The 25,604-nt window shown below is 42.6% G+C and overlaps 2 protein-coding genes across 2 annotated transcripts; one reads left to right on the top strand and one right to left on the bottom strand.

Annotated features, from left to right (window-relative positions):
- The first annotated feature begins 1,555 nt into the window (after nucleotides 1–1,555).
- On the top strand, nucleotides 1,556–4,939 carry ptger4c (prostaglandin E receptor 4 (subtype EP4) c). The gene is made up of 2 exons (XM_026149859.2): nucleotides 1,556–3,410; nucleotides 3,539–4,939. Exons 1-2 carry the CDS (start codon nucleotides 2,556–2,558, stop codon nucleotides 4,130–4,132), a joined length of 1,449 nt encoding a protein of 482 aa, XP_026005644.1. The 5' UTR covers nucleotides 1,556–2,555; the 3' UTR covers nucleotides 4,133–4,939.
- A 255-nt stretch (nucleotides 4,940–5,194) lies between these two features.
- Nucleotides 5,195–23,500, bottom strand: LOC113011337 (uncharacterized). The gene is made up of 5 exons (XM_026150824.2): nucleotides 23,042–23,500; nucleotides 22,124–22,440; nucleotides 10,255–10,316; nucleotides 7,698–7,908; nucleotides 5,195–7,375 (listed from the first exon to the last, which is right to left on the bottom strand). The coding sequence occupies exons 2-5, from the start codon at nucleotides 22,248–22,250 to the stop codon at nucleotides 6,876–6,878; spliced, it is 900 nt and encodes a 299-aa protein (XP_026006609.1). The 5' UTR covers nucleotides 22,251–22,440; nucleotides 23,042–23,500; the 3' UTR covers nucleotides 5,195–6,875.
- Nucleotides 23,501–25,604: the final 2,104 nt, after the last annotated feature.

Genomic DNA, 25,604 nt, shown 5'->3' with positions numbered 1-25,604 from the left:
ATGTCAGAAATGATTAGCAGCATATAAGTTTGACAATCAGCAGGGAAACATCAACAACGCTCTCCACCGTTATCAGTGTTTACCATTAGAACTAAAGCAAAGACTTCAGCAGAACGACTTGTCACTGTGTGGTTAGTTTGTGAATCACCACCTCGATAAGACGATAAGAGATTCGTTCTTGACAATTGCAGCAAACGTCCACTGTTTTTTGAGCTCCATTTAGTTTGCTCTAACAGTCTGTGCGTAATTAACTCCCAATTAGCAAGGGAGCGGCTCCTCATCACTGAGCCTGTGGGCTGACGTCGTGCAGTCTGACTCCTAGACTGCTCTGGTTCAATCCAAACGCTTTGAAAAAAAATATGAACGGATTAAAGACTAAACAACATTTAGAGAAGTAGTAAATTATTCATTATGATGACTTCTGAAATTATAATTTCACCCACAGGCTAATTCCTCTCGACATTTAGTCGATCTTAGTGGAATGACTAATCCGATGTATGGAGGTATGTATGAACGTATAGGAGAGAGGTGTTGTTCCCAGACCATCATGAAAATGTTGTTCCAGGTTCAACATTGCAAGTGACCAATCACATTGTTGTGACGTTATTCTTGATGTTTAGACTGTGCATCTTGGGGTGCCGGTATGGTGCCAAAAAAGTGATTGTAAACTGTTATAAATGACCTTTTGGCCTCTAATGTGTCAAATATGTGCCAAACATATCTCTCATGAATGGCATCCAATCATTTTCAGCCCGAAAGAACGTTCCACTTTTTGTGGCTTTTATATATCCATTATTTGTGCAGGTAAAAAGTCTCATTGCCATTAAAAGTGTCTTTTTTCAAAAGCCGCACCAAACACAACATCACTTTTATATAAAGATATTTTAAGTAGCCAGAAAGGACTGGATTGATCATTATAGAATACAGAGTAGGCAAAATGACGCAGAGTCATGAAGGTTTTTGCAAAACAGTCTTGACTTACAAACAAAAGCAAAAGTGTAAGACATAAAAATCACAGACAATCATTTCTTGGAACAACACCTGAAACGTCTCGTGCATTGGATGATTTTTTTTAAACTGAATGAAGCGTGTGCTACAAAAGACCCAAGGACTCTAAACAAGGAATTCAAAAAGAACCCCTCATTATGCAAACTCTTAACACGGTTCGCTTATCTGTTAGGGCTGATTCACTTGACAAGCATCACCGTCATCACAAGAATATCTCTATTTTTGTTTCTGATTTCCCATTATGTCATATTTCGGTGTTGAGCTCAACCTCACTCAGACTGTTTTGCCTCGGATAGGGCCACATTCATGCGACAATACACCACAGATTAACATTAGTGGCTGTAGAGCCATCAATTTAGCTAACAGCAACATGGACAGCTTGTTCCCTCGAGTCCTCTTCAACAGAGACATGTGCACCTCCATGCTCGTTTGATTGATTGCCCTTTTCGCTGGAATGTGTGGATTTCATTTGATAGCACCGTGCTCGATTTTGACATCAGATTACACAAAAAAAAAAAGATATGAAAGAGGTGGGTGTATTTTTATAGTTTGTGAAGGAATGGTAGCTGTCTTCAAACTACAAAAAACAAAACAAAATAGCAACAAGCAAACAAAATCCGTTTCTCTTTGGAAGGTCATCGATTGCATCTCAATCGGACAGCCACCAATAACCAATAGCCTGCTGAAGGTTGACTTTGGTGGGGAGTGGTGCCAGTTGCTGGGGAGGCGCTGACCTTGGTGCTGAAGTTTAGTTTTTGCTGATCTCCACCTTTATATGTGGACCATATAAAGAGGATACTGTTGCAAACTGCACGTCAGTGAGCCGTAATCCAGAGCATTCTCACATGATGTGAATCTCAGAAAGCCTCCTTATGAAATCGGTGAGAATCAGTGAGAGCTTGTATTTTTATTATGAAAATTTGTGATCATTATTTAAAAATTTCAGGTAAAATAAGTTATTAAAAACAGATTAACCTTTTGCTCTACGTGGCTGTAGAGATATATAAATGTAGCCTATTTAATGCGGTTATTATGGCGTACACTTTGTAAGTCCGTCCAAAAATTAGACAAAAGGAGTTTAATCACTAAACGATACCAGCTATTGTCATTTGCCTGGCGGCTTTAGTGAGCTGAGACTAATGGAGTTTTACTTGCGGGGTTAATAAGGCCATCGGGGAAAAGACGCATGATTGTACTTTGAGACATGAGATCCTCGGAAACCTGCGCGCTTCCAGCCCGCACGTCACTGTCCTGACATCAGCACAGAGCTTAAATACCAGCAAATCCGAGTGGTGTAAAACAAAAACAGGCACACCTGTTGTGGTTATGCCGGGATCCGAACACAGTGCTGGAACACAACATACGTTTCACTGCTGTGTGCTTTATGCGTTTATGAGCACAAGATTCCACGCAATGTGATTTTTTTTCCTCTTCATTTTTTTGGAGAAGCATTTTGTTTTTTTCAGAGCGACTTTTCTGAAGGTCACTGAAAGTCCTTCGTGCTTTAATCTTCGTGCATTGTTACTGCTTTTTTGTTTTGTTTAATAATGATCAACCACACTGCCGCGTTTGAAGAACTGGACACAAACGTTTCTGAGCCGTCACAGCTTCTCTCGCTTAACCAGAGCGCTTTCCCTGCGCTTCGGCTCGAGTACAAGTCTCTGATCACTTCAGCCACCATGTTCGCCGTGGGCGTCCTAGGAAACCTCATCGCCATAGTGGTGCTGTGTGTCTCCAAAAAAGAACAGAAGGAAACCACTTTCTACACGCTGGTCTGCGGTATGGCCATCACGGACCTGTTGGGGACGTGCTTCACGAGCCCGGTGGTAATCGCCACGTACGTGTCTAGCCGGTGGCCAGGGGGAGCGCTGCTCTGCCACTTCTTTTCCTTTTCCATGCTTTTCTTCGGCTCCGCCGGCATGTCTATATTGTGCGCTATGGCTGTGGAGCGATACTTGGCCATAAATCACGCGTACTTTTACTCCCAGCACATAGACCGAACCATGGCGCGGTTTGCGCTCCTGGTCACCTACCTGGCGAACATCGTGCTGTGTATTATGCCCAGTTTTGGATTCGGACAGCACGTTAGCCAAATCCCCGGGACTTGGTGCTTTCTCGACTGGAGAGCAATGGATCCGCTGGGAGCTTGCTACTCGTTTCTGTACGGCGGCGTGATGATTATGTTGATCGCAGTGACTGTTTTGTGTAACTTGGCGGTGTGCAGGACGTTGGTGGGCATGAACCAGAGGACAGGAATAGTCAGGACTGAGCTGTGTGAGCAGGGGTGCTCCCGTCGACGCTTCCCTCGGCTGCCTTCGGTCACTTCTGCGGCAGAGATCCAAATGTTCTGGCTTATGATCTTGATGACCATCGTATTCCTGGTCTGCTCTATCCCATTAGTGGTAAGGGCAACAGACTATTTGTTTCTATTTGTTCTCTTATGTCTGCACCCAGTGCACATTCAGTTACTGGTCTTAGCTTTATTTGATATCATAACTCAGATATCTTCTGTCATGCTTTTGTCTCACAGGTGCGAATCTTTGTTAACCAACTATATGGCCCATCTTACATTTCTGCTGGGATGAAGCCCGACTATCGCAGCGACCTGTTGGCAGTCCGCTTCGCCTCGTTCAATCCCATATTAGACCCCTGGGTGTACATATTGTGTCGCAAAAACCTGCTATTGAAGGGCTGCGAGAAGCTAAAGAGAACAGTTAACAGGGTCAGGGATGGAGGCGGCGACAACATCGGCTGGGCAGAGGGTCAAAACTCTCCACAGTCTTTAAACAGCAACGATACCAGTTACGCTTCCATACGCACATCCAGCTACAGAAACGACCGGGACCATCACGGACTCATCCAGAATAAATCTTTTACAGACTTTGCCCTGAGACAAGCGTGGGAGTACGACACGGCCCGTGTCAGCTTTCACCCGTTCAGCGTCGAATCGACCGCGACCCTTGGCTGTGATGACGAGGTGGAGGGTAACTCCAAACAGGAGGCAGCCAAGGCATCTCCAGGGCGCAGCGTAACGCCGCTGCTTCCTGCGCACATAAGGAGAATGGACATCGTTACCTGCACGTTCAGCACACCGAGCTCCTGTGAGTCTGCGAAGTGTCTCTGAGTGAAGTTCACGAACTCCCGACAGCAGTTTTCAAGCACCTCGGCCAAACCGGGGAAGGTCTCCGAACTGTGACTTAATCACGTTTGATCGGTTTAAACCGCCAAGTGTCACATCGTGTAAAATAATATCCAGTAACAACTGCAGCAGTAATCAGCACGTCACCATTAACAGCAGGTAACAGTTTTCATATGATTTAACGTGAGCTGAAAACTAGCAAAGTGCTTCAGGTTTGATCCACGTGATCCAGCGCAGCAGTTCAACAGTAGATTGTGAACTGAAGAACCACGTCAGTTCCAAAGAATCACAGAGACCAAACATTTACTTCTTCATGCTGCTTAACCTTAAAAAAAAAAAGTTTAGCCAGAACAGTATGTGGTAGATTTTTTTTACCGTAATAAAAGAAATTTCCAAACTTGGAAATTTAAATATTCATACCCCGTGGGTACAAATAAAGTGCGTGTCATTGTCATTTCATGGGTTTAAAACTCTTTAAATATGCGACGCCCTTACATGTGTTGTTGGACTACATTTCTTTTACGGGGGGCGGTGTAATTTATTTAGTTATTTATTTTTTCTACATGCTGCCAACTCGCTCAGTGCCATGTAACAGTGCTTCATGATGCAGGTATGGAGGACCACGAATGTCTTTCGTGTTTTAATAACTGCTGTTGTAAAAAGCAAATGTGATCAAATCTTATTTTAAAATAAAGAAGAAGAAAAAAACACTGTTCCCCTCACCTGTGTGAGCTCAGGTGCTTACTGGATGTGTTATTTGGTCTGTGCAGATAAATAAAGGCAGCGAAATCACCGGTTTTGCCTGTTCTGCTCAATAAAGAACAATAAGTTTTAGCAGACATCACCAGCTGGCAGCAGACAGGTGGCAGGACAGCAAGTTCCTCTCGCGTCAAAACGAGCATTGCAGTTCGCTTTAGATTCTAGTCCAGCAGGTGGCGCTACAGGATAATTCATCGGCAAATTAAGTTGTGGTGTTAGTTCACACCAGTAACTGTTGCACAGATAACTGGACAGAATAGTCTGAATAATAGGTGTACTAACATGATGTATATTATAAAAAAAACTTTATTCCCTTAGAGGATAATAACATACAAAAATAAAGGAAGCTTTATAATCATCATAATAACAATAATAATAATAATAATAAGGACAGAGCGACATAGTGAGAGTATGAATGAGAACTAAAAATCACCTTCAAGGTCTTGTCGTCTAGATTAGGGATGCACGAGTTCTAAAATTCTGGGTCGGTAACAATTTAACTGATAGCTGGTAAAAAAAAAATCAAACAAAGTTATTGCATTGTAAAACATAACTTTCAGTTCATATCTTAGAGCATTTAGTCAGCACAAAATTGCTGGGACTGATAGGACACAAAACATGGCCACTGGTAAGTATGTTACTTGGTCAAAGGCTGATGTCAGTCATCAAGGCTGGGGTTATTCTGAAGACACATCGAGAAACTGTCTGAAGTTGAGTGTTTGGCTCACAAGGATTAGTTGTTCATACAATAACCTCAGTATTTAGTGTTTAAAACAGAGCATCCACCAATGTAACAGCAAAGGAAAACCATAATTGATCCTCTTCACTACACACTGTACATACAATGCAGTATGTATTAAAGTTTAAATGACTATTTCCAGCACAAAGGTGACCACAAACACAGATATCTCACCAGACTCAATTATGTTAGATGCTCTCAAAGTAAACAAAATTCAATATTTATCAGTTCTTCCACATTGTTTCAATGTTGGTCCATTTTTGCCCAATATCTGTTAGTCTGGGATGAAAAGTAAATAAGAATTTGACCTCTTGGATATTGTTTTGCTCAATAGAAAAAAATATCAATAACCAGATTTTAGAAATCCAATCTACTTCTGCCTAGAAGAAACTGTTTAGCCAAAGTTTGACTTTCTGTGCTGGGTAAGTGTGAAAATCAGCATCTGGAAAAGAAAAAAAATGTACTGTATGCGAGCACAAGTAACTGTCGACATGAAAAGTGAATCTTGGCAATAAATAGATATTATCTACAATAGAGTTCATAAAAACAGCTCTCATATGAAGCCATAATAAATAAATAATAATTTATCCAAAATAAATATACTTTACTTTTATACAGTAATACATGAAGATGCATGGCATCCATCTGGCTGAGTTCACCTGAACATAGAGAAGACACAATGTAATGTCCCTGTCTGTGTGCGGGAAGAGAACGAATCTTGTGGAAACACCTGTTCTCACCGAGCATGAATGGTCTGAATGGAAACAAAGCGTCCTTTAACTGTAAATTTTCTTTACATCGCTTGAGCTTCAGCCTTCAGGTCTCGCCCAAATGAAATCAAACACATGAAGAAGGTCTCTGTGTATAATAACCAGGCTTTAGTATCCTGCATTAATTACCGGTTATTCAGTTAAAAAGAATTCACCCTTTAATGAGGGAACAGTATCCAGACTGGGCTTCCCTAATGACCTCCCCCTCAGTCTCTTGATTTTGACCTTGGCCCTTAATGTCCAGCTGCGGCCAGCCCACTTCCTTCTCAGCAGGAAATGTATCAGGGAGGCAAACAAGTGGCCTCTTTTTCTTCTTCTTTTCTGTTTCTGTGTGAGACAGTGCCCCCATATGGCCAAATCCTAAACACGGGGCCTCACACACACACAGACACACACACTATCCAGCCAGAGGCTCTTCAGCTTTATCCATCCTGGGCACTTATCTGTTTGTACTCATCATTCAGCCCATGCACATGCAGCTGGCGGCAGAGAGCGATTGGATGGTTCTCCACGTGGTCTTGGCATCCATGAACGATACTGGCTCGTAGCGGTCGGGGCGGCAGCAGGGGTGGCTGCTGACCTTGCGGGCGGTGCGTCGAGGCAGCGAGCCATTCTCCAGCAGTGCTTTCAGTGCTAGGTCATAGTTTGTTCTTTCGGCCTGGCAGGAGCCTACACAGAACTTAAAAAGGACGATTTCATCCGAATCAAATCCCAGTCCTAGATCCCGAACCCTCATCTCTTTCTTCTCCACACGGCAGTGCCTGCTGCTCTGCTTCGGGTGTCCGTTTCTCCCCTTACCCTTTCTGTTCCTTGTTTCTGTCTCTTCTTCCTTTTCTTTCTTCTTCTTCTTTTTCTTCGATGATCCCTTGGGCTGAGGTTCTGTGGGATCAGAGGAGCGTGGTGATCGTCCTACCCAGCGACTGCTGGGATGGTCATCCACCTCATCCATTACAAAAGGGTCTGAAAGAGAAGGAAAGAAAGGAAATGGTAGGCTGGGAGTGAACACCAGTTTACAGAATTATGAGCAGTGGGGTATATTTCTTAAGTAATCTACAATCTCACGTCTGCATTTTAATATAAAATGACTTCACGTGTAAGTGTATTGTAAGGCCTGAGACACAAAGCAGGCTCAGACTTCTCTCAACCATCTTTCCATTCTAGTACTGCTCAGTAAAGCTTATGTGCTATGACTTATATAGTAAATGGACTGCACATGTATATATAGAGAGAGCTTTTTAGCGTTATCAGTCACTCAAAAACACTTTCCAAAGAGCTTCAGTACCATAAAGAGGGTGCCAAGTAGAGTAAGGGTCACTGTCTTCTTTCTGTTCCTTATCCTCCACCATTTCAGGCAGCGTCACAGGAAGCTGTCTCTCCTCCTGGTTTCCCAGCAGGCCCACAGTGTGGCCTGAGTCTGATCCCACACCAGCACCACCTTTCATATGAGCTCCTTCCACCAGAGGCAGCAAAGCAATGAGCACCCACAGCAGCACCTAAGAAGACAGAGTATGTCAGCTGGTTCTTATTTGATATATATTCTCTTTCAAACACATAAAAAGATTTCCCTAAAATGTGTTATGTATAGTTAATAAAGTCCTCCGCTCTGGTCAGCTGGTTGTTGTGTTTGCAGGGAAAATGTGCCCTCTGGTGGACAAACTATGCAAGGTGAACCCTCATAACATGGTTGAAGGTTCTTCTTCCAGCTGTTATTTACAGTTTAATTTTCATTTGTCAGTCAATATAAATACCGATACCAATAGATTGATAATAATATCAACTTACAGACAATTCGGCTCTAATTGTCAGTACCCTCAGTACCTCTGAAAGTAAACGTCCCACACATTCTCCATAGGGATTTTGAGCCAGAATGTTGAGACTATCCAAAGCAGACCGAAACAATGACTGTGCTCCTGTAAACCACGAATCTGTTTTATCAACCTTATTTCAACAAAAAACATTTTTAATGGTGATGGCGTGGAAAAGAACTACTCTATCCACAATCATAAAAGTGACATCTCTGCTTGTGGAAGCCGCTGTTACCGTGGAAATGTTTAAACCAGGTGTGGAGAACTCCTGCGGGTTTTAGATCTCACCCTGGGTCAACACACCTGAATCAAACGACTAGTTCATTACCAGGCCTCTGGAGAACTTCAAGAAATGTTGAAGAGGTAATGAAGCCATTTAAATCAGCTGTGTTGGATCAAGGACACATCTAAAACCTGCAGGACACTGGCCATTGAGAGCTGGAGTTTCCCCACCCCTGGTTTAAACCGTGTCAACATCAGGTCACGCAAAACTTCAGAAACAGTGTGAGTGGTGATTTTTTTTTTAAAAAAGGATCAAAACACTGTATAATTTAGATGTGTAGGCTGTACACCATCTATCTTAACCAAATCCCACAGCTTTTCCATTAACATTGAAAATTCTCCTACCCTTCCCTCCCCTCAGGTTAAGAGTTTGGGTGTCATACTTGATAATACGCTTTCATTCCAGTCTCACATTAATTACATAACCCGGTCTGCTTACTTCCACTTACGTAATATTAACCGACTCCGTCCCTTCCTCACTTCCCATGCTGCTACCATCCTTTTCCATAGTCTTATTACGTCCCGTATTGATTACTGTAATTTCCGTCCTATTTGGTCTCCCTAAAAGGTCCCTTCATAAACTCCAACTTCTTCAAAATTCTGCAGCTCGGGTCATAACTAGCTCATATTACTCCAGTTCTTCAGCAGCTTCACTGGTTGCCTGTAGAAGCCAGGATAAATTTTAAAATCTTACTTCTTACATACAAGTGTATCCATAAATCTGCTCCTTCATATTTGTGTGACCTGCTCCATATCACCACTGCTTCCCGCCTTCTCAGATCATCATCTGCTATTCATCTTACTGTTCCACCCTCACACCTTATCACTATGGGGAACAGAGCCTTCAGTCGCTCTGCTCCTCGGCTCTGGAGCTCTCTTCCTCCTGCACTAAGAAATATTGAGCTGGTTGGCATGCATCCATCTATCTATCTATCTATCTATCTATCTATCTATCTATCTATCTATCTATCTATCTATCTATCTATCTATCTATCTATCTATCTATCTATCTATCTATCTATCTATCTATCTATCTATCTATCTATCTATCTATCTATCTATCTATCTATCTATCTATCTATCTATCTATCTATCTATCTATAACAGTTCTTTAATGTAGATTGTATAAGACATATTAAGACATATTAAGGTAAGTAGAGTAGTTCTAAGGTTTCTAAGGCAGCGAGTTTTCAGAGAAGTGTAATTACAAACAAATATCAGTTAACACCAGAGGAATAATTTGCCTAACCACAAAACTCAGCTGACGGGGAGCTTTACAGATATAAAACTGATAAAGATAATAAGATTCTACTCAGAAGAGCTTCTAAAACACACAGGTTTTTAATAAGCCCCTCAAAAGAGCTGCAGCGGCAGCTTTGTCTCAAGCCTGTTTCATCTTCAGTGATATTTAAGTCAAATAACTGTGCTTTATTTCCGCCTTGGATCAAGCTCCGTCCGCTGGCTTATCATTTAGCACCGAAAGCTTCGGTGCTGACAGGGCTTCATGAAAAGCTCATTTCTGAGTCTGGTGGGGATGGATTTCATTAACAATTTATACACACACATAACTCTTCCTCTGGTTTATAGTGGTCTGCACAGTCAAACTGAAAACTTATAAGGTGAGCTTATATGTACAGAGGAGGATTTCATTTAAGTGAGTTTGAAAAAGATGGAGAACAGAAAGGAGGTGAAGAGAAAAACAGGCAGAAGTTGGAGGAGAGGTAAGTATGAGTGTGCTTGCTGCAGACAAACCTTGCCCTTTGCAGAAGTAACGTCTTGTCTATCCGCCCTCCGAATCCTCCATCTGGTCCCACCTGGAAAGAAAGAGAGGGACAGAGGAATTTAAGAACAAGAACAAGGCTTCAACTTTCCTCCTCCTAGAACTCCTTTGAAAAGGATAACATAAACTAAAGGGACAACATGCGGGCGATATGGTGTGTATACATTCACAATTGTCCAGATACTGTAAAAGAAAACAGGCCCATGGGCCCCTGAGCAAGCCGACATGTCACATAAATCACGTCCTCAGTACATGAGGACAATGTTTTGGTTGCTGCTTCAGTAAGAGACTAGTGTATGCTGCCAGTTACTGTGGCTAGTGTTGGCTTGTCTGTTCATACATCCATGCAAACAACCCCAGTCCGGCAACAAAAGCCAGTATCTGCAATTTACTTGTCAAAGGCATTCTTTAGGGTTATTCCTGTGGCAGAGGTACAAGCAGGGGGAACCAGGCATGGCAAGAGCACTTCACGGAGGTCCCAGACAAAAACCACAGAGATGCAGGACAGGTGATAAGAAGTGTCACGGATGCAGATGTTTATATATAGTACGTGCTGTGTGGAGGATTGTGCTGGCTGCGGAGCGCCTGCAACATGAGGTCATCAGGTTAAACTGTGGCCTCCCAAAAGGGGAACTCAAAGAAGATCAGACTATCACAAAGTTGTAGGTGTTTCTTCTTTATATTGCTTTAGTACTTAAGAAAAACATCTTTAAAATGCTCAACAAAGGCAGCCGGACACCAAAACAGTGGCTCACACTGCTTGGAAGCTTTAAAGGTAACCAGTTCACAGGTTAAGTGAATAATTTGATTAGCTGGTGTTTGGACTGGGAACATGCATGTATGAACTATAAAATATATATATATATATACACACCTCAGCTGCCACTCTGAAAGTCCAGTGGAGCATCTTGGAATCAATTTCTTTGTCCAAATATTAGACCAGAACCCAAATATATCGTGAGCGTTGATTGAGATTGAGTGTTCATCCTTGATCTCAGAAACAGCCATCAACAACACTGTGTAATCACAAGGTCCATTAGTAGCCATTCTGGAGCGTTTGATCATATTACAGGATCTTCGTCAGCAGGTGCCCATTTATCAAGGAATTGTTTATGTTCAAATTTCAGGAACATTTTGTCCACATTAGATAAATGATGATGAATGGAAAAACAAGGAACTATATTAACCTCCTAAGACCCGAACTCTTCCACGACATGAATTTTTAATTTCTCTTTGATATTTGGGCTTATTGGGACCTGATGAATGTAAAAACAAAGAATTACCAGATTTTTTTTAACCTTATTTTTGTTTTTAAGAAAAATAAGCGCCACATATGAGGATATTTGTTTAAAATTTTGATAGAACAGTAGCAGTATAATGTCCTCGTGAGTGGATATCAGGCCCATGTAGAGACAAATTGAGTATTTTAGTCTAAATAACCCAAAATGTGATGTCCACAGGTCCTAGGAGGTTAATTAGCATAAAAAAATGCAGGTATGATTGATTTTTGATTACATTTCAATTAATATTGAGGTTGGATCGAGATTTCTGTATATTCCAAGGCTAGTGTTAAAAACATGAGGTAATTGGGGTTAGAAATGTGATGTAATCTGGGTTAAAAACATGAGGTAATCAATGTTAAAAAATATGATGTAATCAAGGTTAAAACATGAGGTAATTAAGGTTAAAAGCATGAGATAATCAGGTGATGCTTAGTCTACAAGATGCCAAATCAGGGATTTTTATTTAAAAGCCTAAAGACCAAACTTTCACTTTTCACTTTCATTTAGTCTTTGCCTTCTTTGTCTCTTTTGTATTTCTGCTTAAATTCATTTTTTCGCTTTGTGACTATTTGTAAATGAAATTTCCCCGCTTGCCTGCTAATAAATGAATTACTTCAGCGATGTATGCTTGACTTGTTTAAATGTGACACGAACATGTTTTTTTCTGAAACAGCACTCTGCCCACAATTACCTCCAACATCTTTGAAACCACATCTATCATCTCTGAGAGGCTTTGTGTAACTTTGGCACTGAACTACATACAGCAACACTGCACGCCCACTGTAGCGTATTCCAGCGTGTACCGTTCACGTCTCTATAGATCTCGCCGATATGCAGCGCACCATGTTTATTTAACAGTCACAAAGAAGTTCTGTCTGTGCAGTGAGATGGAAGACTGACAAAAGGTTATGGATCACAGGTCCTGATAAGACCTGTTGGTGCATTTATGCAATCCTGCTTGTTCCAGCTGTGGTGATCCAGTCCAGGCAAAGTGAGGTTACACACACTGAGGGTTGGGCGAGGGAACAAGAGGACATTGAGAGACAAACTGATCGTAACTCAGCCAGAAAAACAGACGCCGCCGCTGCGACATAAAGCCAAAGCGTTCCAACTCCTGGGCTCTGTATCTCCGACTGTCTCTGAGCTGATTTAGAAACTAACAGCAGTGTGAAGTGGGACACGGGGCTGCAGATCCTCACCGAGTCTCTGGAGAGGTGCCATTCTCAACCCCTAATGCCACAGCTGGGAGTGTTTAGCCCTTTTTAGATCAATGAGCTGGGAGTCTACATGGGCCTGTCTGCTGGTTCATTTCACGCCGGCTCTGTGGAGCTGTTTACAGCCCGACGCCTCCAGGCTTTTCAGAGATGGGTGGAGGAGTTGAGGGGTGGAGAGAGGGGGAAATAAAAAAGAGCACACCACTGAAGGTCCTGAAGAGCTGCAGACTGACACAAGCTTGCTGATATATACAGTATATGTGTGTGTGTGTTTAGACAGCTAAGCATATGTTTCTTCCTTGTTTGGCTGATTAAAGGCTTTGGTTTGTCCATCAGCCTGCATGTCTGCAGCAAAGAGTTCTTGTCACCTTCCATTTACGTTGTTGCTCCTCGGCGGTGCGGTTGTTGTTCACAGTTAGTTAAGTGGGCAACCTCTCCAAAAGCGAGAGCAACCCATGAAGACAGAGCCAGTTAATACTCGCGGAGCTTACAGGACTGGAGTGCATAGCTACTCCAAATGGTGTTTAAGTGCTTGCACAGGGTGGATGCGGACTGTGTTCTGGGAATATTTATTTAAGATATAAGAAAAGACACCAGCTTCTAGAAAAGAGGACCCAAGTGTAAAACTAACATCAGTTAACTGGACAGAATGCATGCTGAACTGAAGCAGGGAATAATTTGGGATAATTTGGGCCTTCATCTTACGAGCATCAAAACATACAAACCACAAAAGTGATGCAACACAGAAACATGCTTTTCTATTATATAAGAGTGCAATATGGGATTCATTTAGGGGAACACAGCATCTAAATTTTGTTTTTAAAAAAAGCAACTGTATAAGCTTAGTCAGTAAAATGTCTCTCTTTAGATTTCACTTTTCTGTCTGAAAGATAAAAGTTAATATAATATATATTATAAGATAATAAAACCCAAAGAATCATTTAGGCCCTCCTTCATCCTCATTTAAACATATTGTGCAGAATCTGCTGTTCTACTTGCTGAGTCATAATCGGCCTCATTAGTGACATACCTCACACATCTGTCACACATTTGTCTCAAACACTCTTTTTTTCCCTGAACTTTTCTGCAGCTATACTGTACATTTGTAAGGCCGTATAAATATTACATTGATTTCCCGTCTATTACTCACCAAGATGTTTTTCTGATCAGTGATCTGTGGGTTCACTGTATACTATTACAGACCTGAGCGTTACTCACAGAGCCTCCATAAACCTCTCACTATTGTGAAGAAAGAAAAAAGCTCCAAGCTCTCTGGTGTTTAGTCTCCCCACAAAACCCAAACGCCGATAATAACTTCCTATTAGAGTCGCTCTCTCTTCTGCTGTGTGAACGCCGGTAAAATGTTCTGACCTCCAGCTTTAACCTGTCACTACCACGGTGCCTGATTGCAGGAGCGAGGAGAAAAACAAGAGTACAGTAAATCACCGCTGGCTCAATAAAAGACACCTGTAAGAGGAGAAAGAGGCTGAACACCAGGAGAGCCGCCTGATCACTACCAGACACCAAGAAATCTGGGGAGGTCCCCTCGAAAAGGTAGCATAATATCAGCTTGTGCCCCAAAGCTCCACAGATATATGCATCTAACCAGCGTGAACTTTACTTTAATCTTGCTTGTAACATGCTGTTGACAGGATTTTCAGGGTTTTTTTTTTCATTAATCTGCACAAAACAAAACACTCCAGGGCGTTAAACAGTAAAAACTTGTGTCTTCTGGGACAAATTTGTAATTTGGGGCTACGGCTTAAACTCAGACATTAACGTGCCATTCTCCTGACTCTCACCCTCTACCCTTTGTTTCTCATTTTCACCCTTCTTATTAAAAGTTCACGCACATTAAATGTATTTTGCTCTTGATAAGTGTCCTTTCTTCCCCTTTACGACTAAACCAATTTCACTCTTCAGCGGTTAACGACAGCATGTTTAAACTATGTGAGGGGGCCATGAAGTCAAAAGGAGAAAAGGCTAGGAGGAGGAGGAAGAGGAGGAGGAGCGATAAGGAGAATGAGATAATAATGAACAAACGAGTAAGGAGAATTAAAAATAGACAATGGGTTACTTTCCAGGGGAAAGAAAAATGAGAAAAAGATAATTGAACCACTGAATGGGAGAGGTCTGAAAGCAAAGATAAGCGCGAACACAAGGAAGGCAAGGGAATGACAAAATGAGAGTGCAGAAAGGGAGCGCAGACTGAAGCCCGGTCAGCCTGTAATCCCATAATCCCTGGCAGGCAGGCAGGATGTAATTGCTCGTTAGTGCCAGTTTCCACTCCTTGGCCTGTCACTGCTGGAAAACCACAGAACGGCGCTAAAATGAGAAACAGATAGCAGGTCCCATGCCTCGGTTCAGATAGGTCCCCCCGAAACACACACATGTGTGCACGTACAGTCTCTCCGCCTGTTGGTCTTTTCTTGTAATCCTTTCCCTGCCACAGAAACACGAACTATTTTTGTTAAATTTTCACAGTTCCCACACACGCACACATACTTGAGGCCACACAGAGGAGGCCGGGATAATCAGAGGTGTGGACACCGCAGTGCCTGGAAGAGGATGGTGAGGAGTGAATCCGTATGACCTCACCACATGTCTTCATCTTTATAACTGAGCGACAACATCTGAGGCCGTAGGTGTCTGACAGTCTTTCACACAGGTAACAGCTTTCAGATATGGGCGGCACAGTGGTTTAGCACCGCCACTTCACAGCTAGAAGATCCTGGGTTTGAATCTGCAGGTTGGAGTTTGTATGTTCTCCCTGTGCCTGCTTCCTCCAGCATCTTTTGGGTTAATTTATGATTCTAAATTGGCTGCATGTGTGACTGCGAGTGTGAATGTTTGTCTCTCCGTGGTAGCCCTTCAGCAGACGGGCAACCTGTACCAGGGTGTACTCTGCATTACATAGGTTCCAGCTCTCTGCAACCCTGAGCTGGACAAACAGAAGAAAATGGACGGTTTAGAGTCTATTGTTATTTAATGAAATGATTTGATATACTTAAAAAGAGTAGCCTTTGGTGTATGTATGATTTCTGCAGCCCCAGCGACCAATCGGCTGCTATAGACAGTTTCTAATTTCAGTCCACCAGTAATTTTCTTTGATAGTTGATAGGCCTGCTTCCTACATTCATCACGTGGACAGAAGTCTTATCACATTATGTGTAAACAGGCAGCTGTTTGCTTACATATTTGCCACATGAACTTAAGAGATACTGCTAGAATGAGCTTTAATCTGGATCGAAAAGTAAAGAACGGAAAAGAAAATGCTTTACTCGAGCAGTTAAACACCACAACCTGGACCTCATTAGACATACCTATTGGAGTTAAACTTATTGGCTGCCTAATAGTAAACCTGAGTGATAAGTGATTTACTTCACTGACCCTGCAGCTTTCTCTGAGGCGAGGAAACTCCAGAGGAAAAAAAAGTGTTTAATGGTTTCTTGGTGGGATAAGTGGGATGAAGCACTTTTCATGGGGAGCAATGTGTTTGAAGTGGAACAGTTCTAGATTAACGCCCTCACACATTTAGGGTCAGGTTGCCAGAAAGAGTTATGGCAGACTGTCAAAGTGCTGGGATCATTGGGTCACAACAAGCACGGTAAAATGCATTTTTCTGCGGGTCATAAAAGTGTCATCCATGACCAGCGCGCTCACCTTGAGCGGCAGCCCTGATGGCTTTATTGCAACTGAGTTAGAGAGAGAGAGAGAGAACGCTGTCGTCGTTTGAATGGCCAAAGCCACCTGACTCCACGAATGGAAACATGTTCTCAATGAAGCAGAAAGCTGAGGCTGTAACAGAGCCAACGGAGAGGAAATTATCAGACGTATTGTATGACTAAGCAAGTAAAAATGTAAAGTGACCACATTGCAGCGGTGTGAAATTTCAGAAATGCAAATCAGACTCTTCCATTTGTTTTTACATGTCTTGCATGCCTTATATGGACCTTACTAATTACACCTTCTTTGAGAAATTCGTCATACAATGGGCGTTTGATGTTTCTGTTGATTGTATGTTTGCATAAATCTGTCAGTTACATTTCATTATGAGGGAAAAAAGCACATTGATTTTTTAAACTGGTTTAAAGCCTCCAAGAGCCAGAAGTATAGTAATACCTACTGAGGTGTTAGGAAAAAAAACAACAACAACAAAAAAAACCCCAATAATTTTATTATGTATCATCAGTGTTTGCAGATATCTGTATGTGCTGCAAAAAGGCTCTGAGATATGAGGTTTTGATCCATTATCATCTGCTGCTGCACATGTCCCAGTCTATGAATTATGGCGAATGTTGTCACATCCTACACTACTCAATATTTTTGTAGTGAAAAGGGATCAGACGTCAGCATGTGATGTGTAAAGGGTTCATTCGCAGTGACAAACCTTCAGAAAATGATCTGAAGGCTCGATAGTTCAGCTAAGCAACAGAGAGGTTATTTTAGCTTTTTTAAGCTAACTGCACTCAATAAAGCTTTTCATTTGCAAGTGGCGGGAACATGTCCAGCATTCACTCTTACTTTAGTTCAGTTTTGTTCTCATCATCTGAAGGAAATGTCTGCTACTTTAGAAGAAACTGTTTCAATGAATTCACCCTCTAGTTGCTAACTTTGCAGGACACAAACACAACTGAATCAATGCTAATGTTTCTCCAAATCTGTTGAGTATCGGGGCAACTGCTTTGTCGTTCACACAACTGGTTTCCCAGTCAGCCCAAAATAATCAATAATAGAGTAATTCAAAATCTATGTGATTTTTTCTGATAGCTTGTGTTTGACACTGCTTGTATCTGTTGCTAAATTTTAGATGTTAAAGTGGCGAATACCTTGCTAAAATTAGCAGGAGAGCTAGAAAAACACAAGCTTTCAGTAGGTTTCCGGTATAATGAGCATATAAACCTTCTAGATTTTTCCACATCAGCTGGAATTTAGTACCACCGCCTCTAGACAAGATTAAGTGTGCAGGGTCACTGGAAAGTTTAGCTATAGTGTAGTTATCGCTAATTATCCACACAGAATCCCACAATGCATCAGACCTGTAAGCTTCTCGTGACCCGATCAGGTAAATTAGACGGGACACCACCTTTCTCTGCGCACCGCCTGCTTTCCCATGAGTTAAAGACAGCAACAGCTGATGCGACACATCTGTGTCCTCACCGTCTCGCTTCCCTTCACTTTGCTTCTCACTAAAGCTGCTTCCCAGTGTCCCTGACCCTAATAACCCAAATTCCTGCCTGATTAAGTTGGTTTTAAAAGGAAGCCACACAGAGAGCCGTTGGTTGAGCCTCACCTTAAATGGGAACACATTTTAGCTATGCTGGAGCGATGATCGGAGGATAGGATTTCACTTCCCGGTGTTTGTGAGGACGGCAGCGCTTAAAAGGCCGCAGAAAGGACAGCGGGGGAGAACACAGAGGGATGGACAGGAATAGATAGAAAACACACATGCACACGCACACATGCATTTGTCATAAACTCCCCCCCCCCCCGCCAAAACACTGTAAAGCTTATATTTCCAGGAAAAACTGGCAGTGCAAATCACACACAAATGCACACACCCACACTGAAATTTCTTCTCCCATAATCCCCCCCCCCCCCCCTCCTGCACCCTTGCAACCTTTTCTTGTTCCAATCTCATGTTGTTATTTCTTCAAATTAAGCCCACACTGTGCCTGAGAATAGCTCTCAGAGAAGTGGTTATAAGTGACACACACTCCCTCTCTTTCTCTCTCTCTCTCACACATACACACGCATGTGCGCGCGCACACACACACGCACACACACACACGCAGGTCATTATTAGTGTGACTTGGGTCTGGTTGAACCAGCGCTCTCCAAAGTGTTTCCGTGTCACCCTCTCCCACCCCAGACAGGCTGGCTCTAATGACCTGGCCTGATAGTTCAAAGCGGCCCTCAGACGCTATGATTAATGAATCTGACCTGCTAATTTCAGAAGAATACAGCTTATTGTATCAAAAAAGCGCTCTCAGAGACACAAACATGGCGCTGGGCTAGTTAACATTCTTCAGTATTCGGAGAAAAAGTTGTTTTAAGAGGAAGATTTTACGATAAGCACAAAGGTTAAGCTTTATGTTTCATCAGCGGCTCCAAACATATTAACTTTTGCTTTGTTCTAAATAATTTAAAGTGTTTGAACTTAAAAAAAAAGCCAAAGTGCTCGACAACAAGAAAACAATCCAAGATCACAGAAAGGAGTAATTCCCCCTGTGTAGTTACACGAGATTGTCCAGCGCTACAAAAGCAGGGACACAGAAAACAGAAGTAGCATGGGAAGCATTTGTCTGAAGGAATACATCTAACAAATTGAAATTCCTTTATGTCAGATCATGCCTCCTTCAATTTGCCCTGAAGGAATCACTGTGGTTCGCTGCGTACTCTAAGCACTTCCAGATTGAAGTTGCCCTGTGGCACCTCACGTTGCATAATCAATCTCTCTCCCTGCGCTCTCTCCATTAGTGCTGGGACAAAACAGCCAGAGTAACGTTACACACACCGAAGCAGAGGCGCAGACGAAGACAAGCCTCCCTGCGCAGAGCACGCATCCATCTTTTACTGACGGGTGTCCATTAATCTGGAAAGATTGTGGTCTGGTGTATTGCTTGAATGTTGCACTGCATCAGTATTGCTGTGAAATGAATCATATGCTTTAATCTGAAGTCAGTCAGATTAATGTGCTCAGTGAACAATGAGTAGGTTTCACTGTTTGTGATGGAAATCAGCTTTTCTATTCTTAAAAGCACAAGGCTTTATCTGCTTTTTAATCTCTCGTGTTGTCAATATGACTAATCCAGGAAATATACAGCCACACATTATCAGACGATTAGGCATAAAAGGTATTTGGTCACACTTTAATTACTTTGCGATCACGTTTCTTTTTAAATTCCCACGACAGACGTACAACGTGAGTTCTTATTTGGAGACACTTTTTAACCTTCGACTTGAAGGCATACAAAAAATTCGGATCATCTGATAGGTCAGTGGCTTGGTGAGTAAACTTTACTGATTAATTATTAATATTATCATTCTGTTAATTTTCACCAATTCGATCATTAATTTGATAACAAACAGTGTTACGTCATCCTCATGATGCCATTCTGAAGGTTAAACAAGAGTTCAGTTTTCTATCAGTCGTTCTAATCTGAGCAGCTCGATTTAAAGCACACATGCTGTAATGAAAGATTTATTTTCAAACAAAATGAACCTATGAGAAGCAGGATGTTCAGAATAACCTCTGTGCTCTGATGGATGCTGTTCTAATGATCAATATTTAGTAAATATTATTTATTTGTACTGAATTGTCGAGTTCTCATCTGCTTTAAAGTTAACAGGTTTTGCCTGGTGAGACAGATGTGTGATGTTAAAATTGTCAATATGATCAGTTTATAAGATTTATGGTTACTTTGTTTAAAGTCCCCCCGTAAAACAACTCTGCTCCAAACTTTGTGGGACTTTTTGCTTTTTTTAAACCTCCAGAAGTGACTGAATGTTCCCCCTACCTTCTGCTGTTTTCCTCACTTCATTCCACTTGATTGTCAGCAGAAGCAGAGGTTATGTTTTTTTTGGCAAATCTGAGAGATGCAATCTTGCTTTAAAGGAAAAAAAAAGATATGAGTGTTTTTATCCTCAATATGTCCCAGAATATTAAATTAAACACACCACGTAATAACTGAGGTATCAGGCCCTGCGGATGAAGGCTTAGTGAGTAATAAAACCAGAGGGGAAGACAAATAGTGTCACAGCGGATCCAAGTCTATCAACGAGGATGCTTTTATTTAAATTAACTCGTGTTTTAGTTTTGATTATAAGTGTTTAAGTGGCTCCTCTGCGACCCCGGCTGGCGTCAGATTAAGAAAGAGTTAACACCGTAACACCAACAAACGGCACGCTAACTCTTGCAAAGCCACATGCCAGTTAAAACAAGCCAGACCACACATCAGCAGGCTGCTGGAAAAGAGAGCATGCCGGCCGGCTGTACCTGACCCTCAGCGGGGCCACTGACCCCCATGACCTTTGACTGGAGGAAGTGAAAGCTGTGGCAGCGTGACGGGCGAGTGTGAGATGCCTGAAGCCGAGGCCATACCCTCAGGTTCCTCCTGAGAACAAACTGGAGATTTTGAAACAATCCAGAGTAAAGTAAAAACAAGGCCGCTTCAATGGCATGACAAGTTTTCACAGCCTTTACAGAAATTCAGCGGGCGACGCCTGCTGGGGACGTGCGACAAGTCTCAGGTGATGCCAAAGCGCCTGGACACACAGAGATTCATCGAGAAAAATCGAGAAAACACTGCTGACTCTCTCAGTGGCTCTGAACATCAGAGGCCTGCCTCCCTCCAAATGGGCCTCATGTGTGAGTGTGTGTGAGAGAGACATTGTATGTATATGACTGTGTGAGTCACAGGGTCATTGAGTCAGAGTGTAAGCATGAAAGTTCATGTACAAATGTGTGAGTCAGTTAGCCATAATCACGTTTTTGAGCAGACAAATCTTGACATTTCAGGAGGGAAATCACCGGATGCTGAAAGTCTGAATGCAAGGAACGAGAAGAATACAGATTAAAGTTGAAATAGATCCCCAAACAGTAACAGAGCGGTAAAGCCAGAGTGATCAACACAAAATACCCTGAATGTCACAACACCTGAAGCTTAAAGACTTCATCTGGCCATGATCCCCTCAAAGCCTCTGGAAAGGAGGAGAACACACGCAGCTGTAAGTCTCTCTCTCTCTCTCTGTTTCTCTCTCTGTATGTGTGTAATCGGCACTTTGATATTTAGATTTGCAGCCCACCACAGAAGGGATCACACTGGAGGACTTCTGACTGCCACTGTCCTCTCTTTGAGAATACACACACACCTATAAAACCACAGTACCTTTGATTTATATTTTTCCGCAGTTCCGAGGCCCCCCTTCCCCTTCTGGCACCTTGTAAACACTTCTGACTATAACTCATATAACTTAACTTTATAAACACCACAGGAACAAACACATCCACTACCCTCCTACGAGACTGCGTTTCATTAATGCCCTCCCAATAAACAGTGAATGAAGCCCAGCTCTGAATCCAGGTCACAGTGATCCTAAGAGTCAGAGGAGTCCAAAGCAGCTGGCAGGTGCGTGCGGGGAGGTTTGAGAGCGGCTGAAGTGAAAGCAAATCAAACATCAAACGATCATTTCAGTGTTGTCACAGCAAACACGAAGACAAGAGGCCCCGGTCTGCTTTTACAGCAAGCATAAAGATATTAGCACCATCACTCTAAACCGCTGTGACAAAGTCTTAAATCACTTCTCGAGCAACTTTGCACGGACCCTGAATGGCGCCTTACCAGCTGTCCTGCGCGCGTCCTGCTCCGCACCGCAGAGGACAGGGAAGCCGCTTCTTCTTCTTCTCCTTCTTCCGCGCTGGGTGCAGCAGCTCATGTTTTTGGCAATCCATACGCTACGATGCGTCATGTTTTGTAACGTGCTGTCACGGCTTGCAAATGTTCAGAGCAGACCGTCTGCTCCGGTGCTGAAGCAGACATAAAGAATCCATCTAAAAACGTCTCAGCTTCAAGGCAAGAAGCGCCTCCTCCTCCTTTATGTGGGGCCAAAAATGCTTTTTTTTCTATGGCCGGAGTCCTTCTTGTAGAGCCTCAGCACCCTGAACAAGAACAGAGACAGTGGATGGTAAATACACAGTAATAACCAGTGAGTTAAGTTAGTTCATTGTGTTTTATATGGCTCTCAAGTCTGACTGAACTATGAATTAAATATAACCAAAGGATGGGGCAGTTTCCCATCTTTTTGTTACCATTATTTTGTTACTCTGTATTATTTGTGATGAAAAAAAATCAACATTTTTTAAACTTCAAGATATTTGTTTCTACAAGCCCTCTCAAAAATATCTGAAGCTGTCTAAAGGAAACGATATTCTGGTCTGAAATACGAGACCGAATGACTTGTCAAGAAAGACATTTTGCAGGCGGTTACATCTACCCAGGACGAAGAAAATAAAACTCTACAGCTAACTGGTGTTGGCAGGTTACTGCCTATATAAAATCTAATTAGCGGGGAGTTTGTTTGCGGTGACACAAACAATTCAACACGGAGAAAGAGAAAGCGAGGAGAGTCGGTCAAACAGTCAGAAGTGCATGAAATGTTTGCCCTCAATCTGCTTCTTGTACTACGTCTCCGCTGACACGTCAAACCAGCGTTTAATGAAAAGAAGCCAGTTTTTCCAGGCATGACTCTCCGCTTCTTACCTCTAGTAACCTGTTCGGTCTTGTCTCCAAACAGCTCTTATGGTTAATGACTAAATAAGTTTTCAAAGCACGATTTGCGTCTCTTTTACGACAAAACGTCCGGGAATAGACTGTGCGGTCACGGTTTGGTTAAAAAAATCACATGGAAAGCCCTTTTGTCTTCTTTTTGTGGATCTGTTGGCTTGATTGATTTGATTTGATTTGAAATTTGAAGTTAAAACGGAGAAAACCTCTCCTCTGTCGGTCAAAATAAAAAGAAAAAAGTCCATGCGTCACGCATTTACGCAGCGTCTCCAAAAAGCGAATATCTTGTTTTTTCTCTTGGTAAAAGCTATTCTACTCTGGACTCAGGTATCCATTTATCAGAGCTGTGTCCTCTCCACAAATGTACTACGCGGCTACTTTACAATGTCTACAATAGGCTGCTGGACTGGAGGCTATGCGTAAAAACAGCGCGCCGCTCCCCCTGTCAGAGACTTTGTGAAACTGGAGCGCAGTGGCGGCTGCACAAAGTGCTCTGAGTTTTGTTCCTCATCTGCATGGCTCAGATGTCTTTTTGTTCCTGCGCTGGGAGCAGGGAGGGAGGGAGGGAGAGTGGGGGAGACTGTCATATGGGATGGACACGGAGCGTTTCTAGAAAACTGTTCCAGTGGAAGATTCTTGGCCTTCATTGTTTACACACCGGGACTGATAAATGTCGAGAATTTCAGTATATCCCACGTGAATGCGCACACTGAGACATGCATAGGTGAGTTGTGATCCATTTGGGACCCCAAATGACGGTCGGCCCAAAAGACTTTGGCCCTGCACTATTTCTGCATCCCTTGTTGGGTCCTTTCCCTGACCCTTTGTGCCTCTGTAGTCTTCTGTCATCTTTCCATGCACACATGCACCCACGGGACGTCATTATGTACACACACTCACTCATGCCCTCAGATGTTAAATGTCCTACCCTGGCCTGGGCTTGTTATTTGAAGGATGGGCATGTGACAGTCCCCAGACCCCTGATCACTGCAATCCAAATCAAGCACCTTTCCCACTCCTTCTCCATCCTATAGGGTTTATCCCATTCTTCTCTGTTACCCCACTCCACCCACCCACCCACATTCACACGAAAAGGCCCTCAAGCAGAGGCACTCCCTGCAGGGCAAACACTGAGGCCCGCTGAGCACAAAGACTGGGTAAATAGCTGTCCTCTGCAGGCCCACTCTGCTGAGGCAGAGACAAATGCAGGGAGGTTCCCTGGTCTATGCCAAAGTACTATTAATAGTAGCAACCAACAAGGCAACAAAGCGCACAGCTGAGGTGCCTGACATGCAGGAATGTACCATCAGATAAGAAAGATGAGCTCAGCAACAACAGGAGAAAAGGTAGACCCGCCAGGATCATAAAATTCTGGAATATTTGGGACTTACTGATGAATCAAAGATGTCAAAACAAGTGTTTAGAGATGTCAAAACTGAACTTTGTTTGATTCCTTCAATATGCCTGAAGCAGTTTTCACACATATCATCTCTATCTGCCAAATTATGTAAGTTTCCCTCCTTGGTAGAGCCAGGCACCACTTCAAATGAGGCCGCAAGCAGGTGGCAGTTTGAGCAGAGGGCACGACAAATCCAAGTGTGTCTAACGAGTGTGTCCACATCATCCATCATTGTGAGCTATGGCGATGAACTTGTTCAGTATTGTTAAAGGGAATTACAGCATGACACTGTTTGTACACCTACAGTTAAACCCCATGCAAGCAAAACACACACATTTCCAGGCCATACAAACACAAACACAAACACACACTGGATTACTGCAGACCTCCTCCTTCTCCTCCTGTCTGGCAAGCCATAACGTGGCCACTGTTGTGGTTTTAATGGAATTTTTCATTTCCTATGTAACAGTATAAAACTGAATTTACGAGGACGATATTTTTTTTTATATCAAAATGTTTCTGGTGTGTCAAGTGAACCCAGAACATTTGCTGACCAAACATGCAGTCGCGTCCTTTTGGGACGAGCTGCTGGGTCCACTCACATTCAGGACCAGATGTGCGAAGCCAAAAAGTGATTGCATGTATTTGAACTACCGCAAATGGCTTGTTGACCTATAATTTCAAGCCATTTTGAGCAAGAAAGATCATTCCGATTACAAGGTAACAGCTGGAATAAATATTTGGCGACATCAATTTCATATACCCTTTATTTATGCAGGTAAAATAAGTGTCATTGACATTAAAATGTCTTTTTTTAAGAGAGATCTGGCCGAGAGGGAAGCAGAAATTGCAACTAACAGTTTTATCGAGGTATTGGACTGGATTGATTGTAATGTAGGTTATAGAGATACTTGCAAAACAGGTCATTTCTTTATTTTATATATAATCCCTTCTTAATTCCTGTTGACTGCAGTCTACTTAGCAATATAAGCAAAGGTATTACACATAGAAAACACAGAGAAGCATTGGAAATCACTTTTTGGGAGACAGAGGGGAGAGAGAAGAGTGCTGTCATGTGAAGGAGACTCGGAGTATATTTTTGTATTCTCTCCAACGTTTCTCTGGTCTCTTCTGGAGGCA

Source organism: Astatotilapia calliptera, chromosome 18 (assembly GCF_964374335.1).
Source record: "Astatotilapia calliptera chromosome 18, fAstCal68.1, whole genome shotgun sequence".
Classification (NCBI taxonomy): Eukaryota; Metazoa; Chordata; class Actinopteri; order Cichliformes; family Cichlidae; genus Astatotilapia; species Astatotilapia calliptera.
The sequence above is the reverse complement of the archived record's forward strand: the minus strand, read 5'-3'. Positions and strand labels throughout refer to the sequence as shown.

Excerpts from the sequence above, each read along its gene's own strand:
- ptger4c (XM_026149859.2), top strand. The coding sequence starts at position 2,556 with ATGATCAACCACACTGCCGCGTTTGAAGAACTGGACACAAACGTTTCT. Across the intron at positions 3,411-3,538 it reads TCTGCTCTATCCCATTAGTG|GTGCGAATCTTTGTTAACCA; the intron begins GTAAGGGCAACA and ends TTTGTCTCACAG.
- LOC113011337 (XM_026150824.2), bottom strand. The coding sequence starts at position 22,250 with ATGACGCATCGTAGCGTATGGATTGCCAAAAACATGAGCTGCTGCACC. Across the intron at positions 10,317-22,123 it reads GGACGCGCGCAGGACAGCTG|GTGGGACCAGATGGAGGATT; the intron begins GTAAGGCGCCAT and ends CTTTCTTTCCAG. Across the intron at positions 7,376-7,697 it reads TACTTGGCACCCTCTTTATG|ACCCTTTTGTAATGGATGAG; the intron begins GTACTGAAGCTC and ends CTTCTCTTTCAG.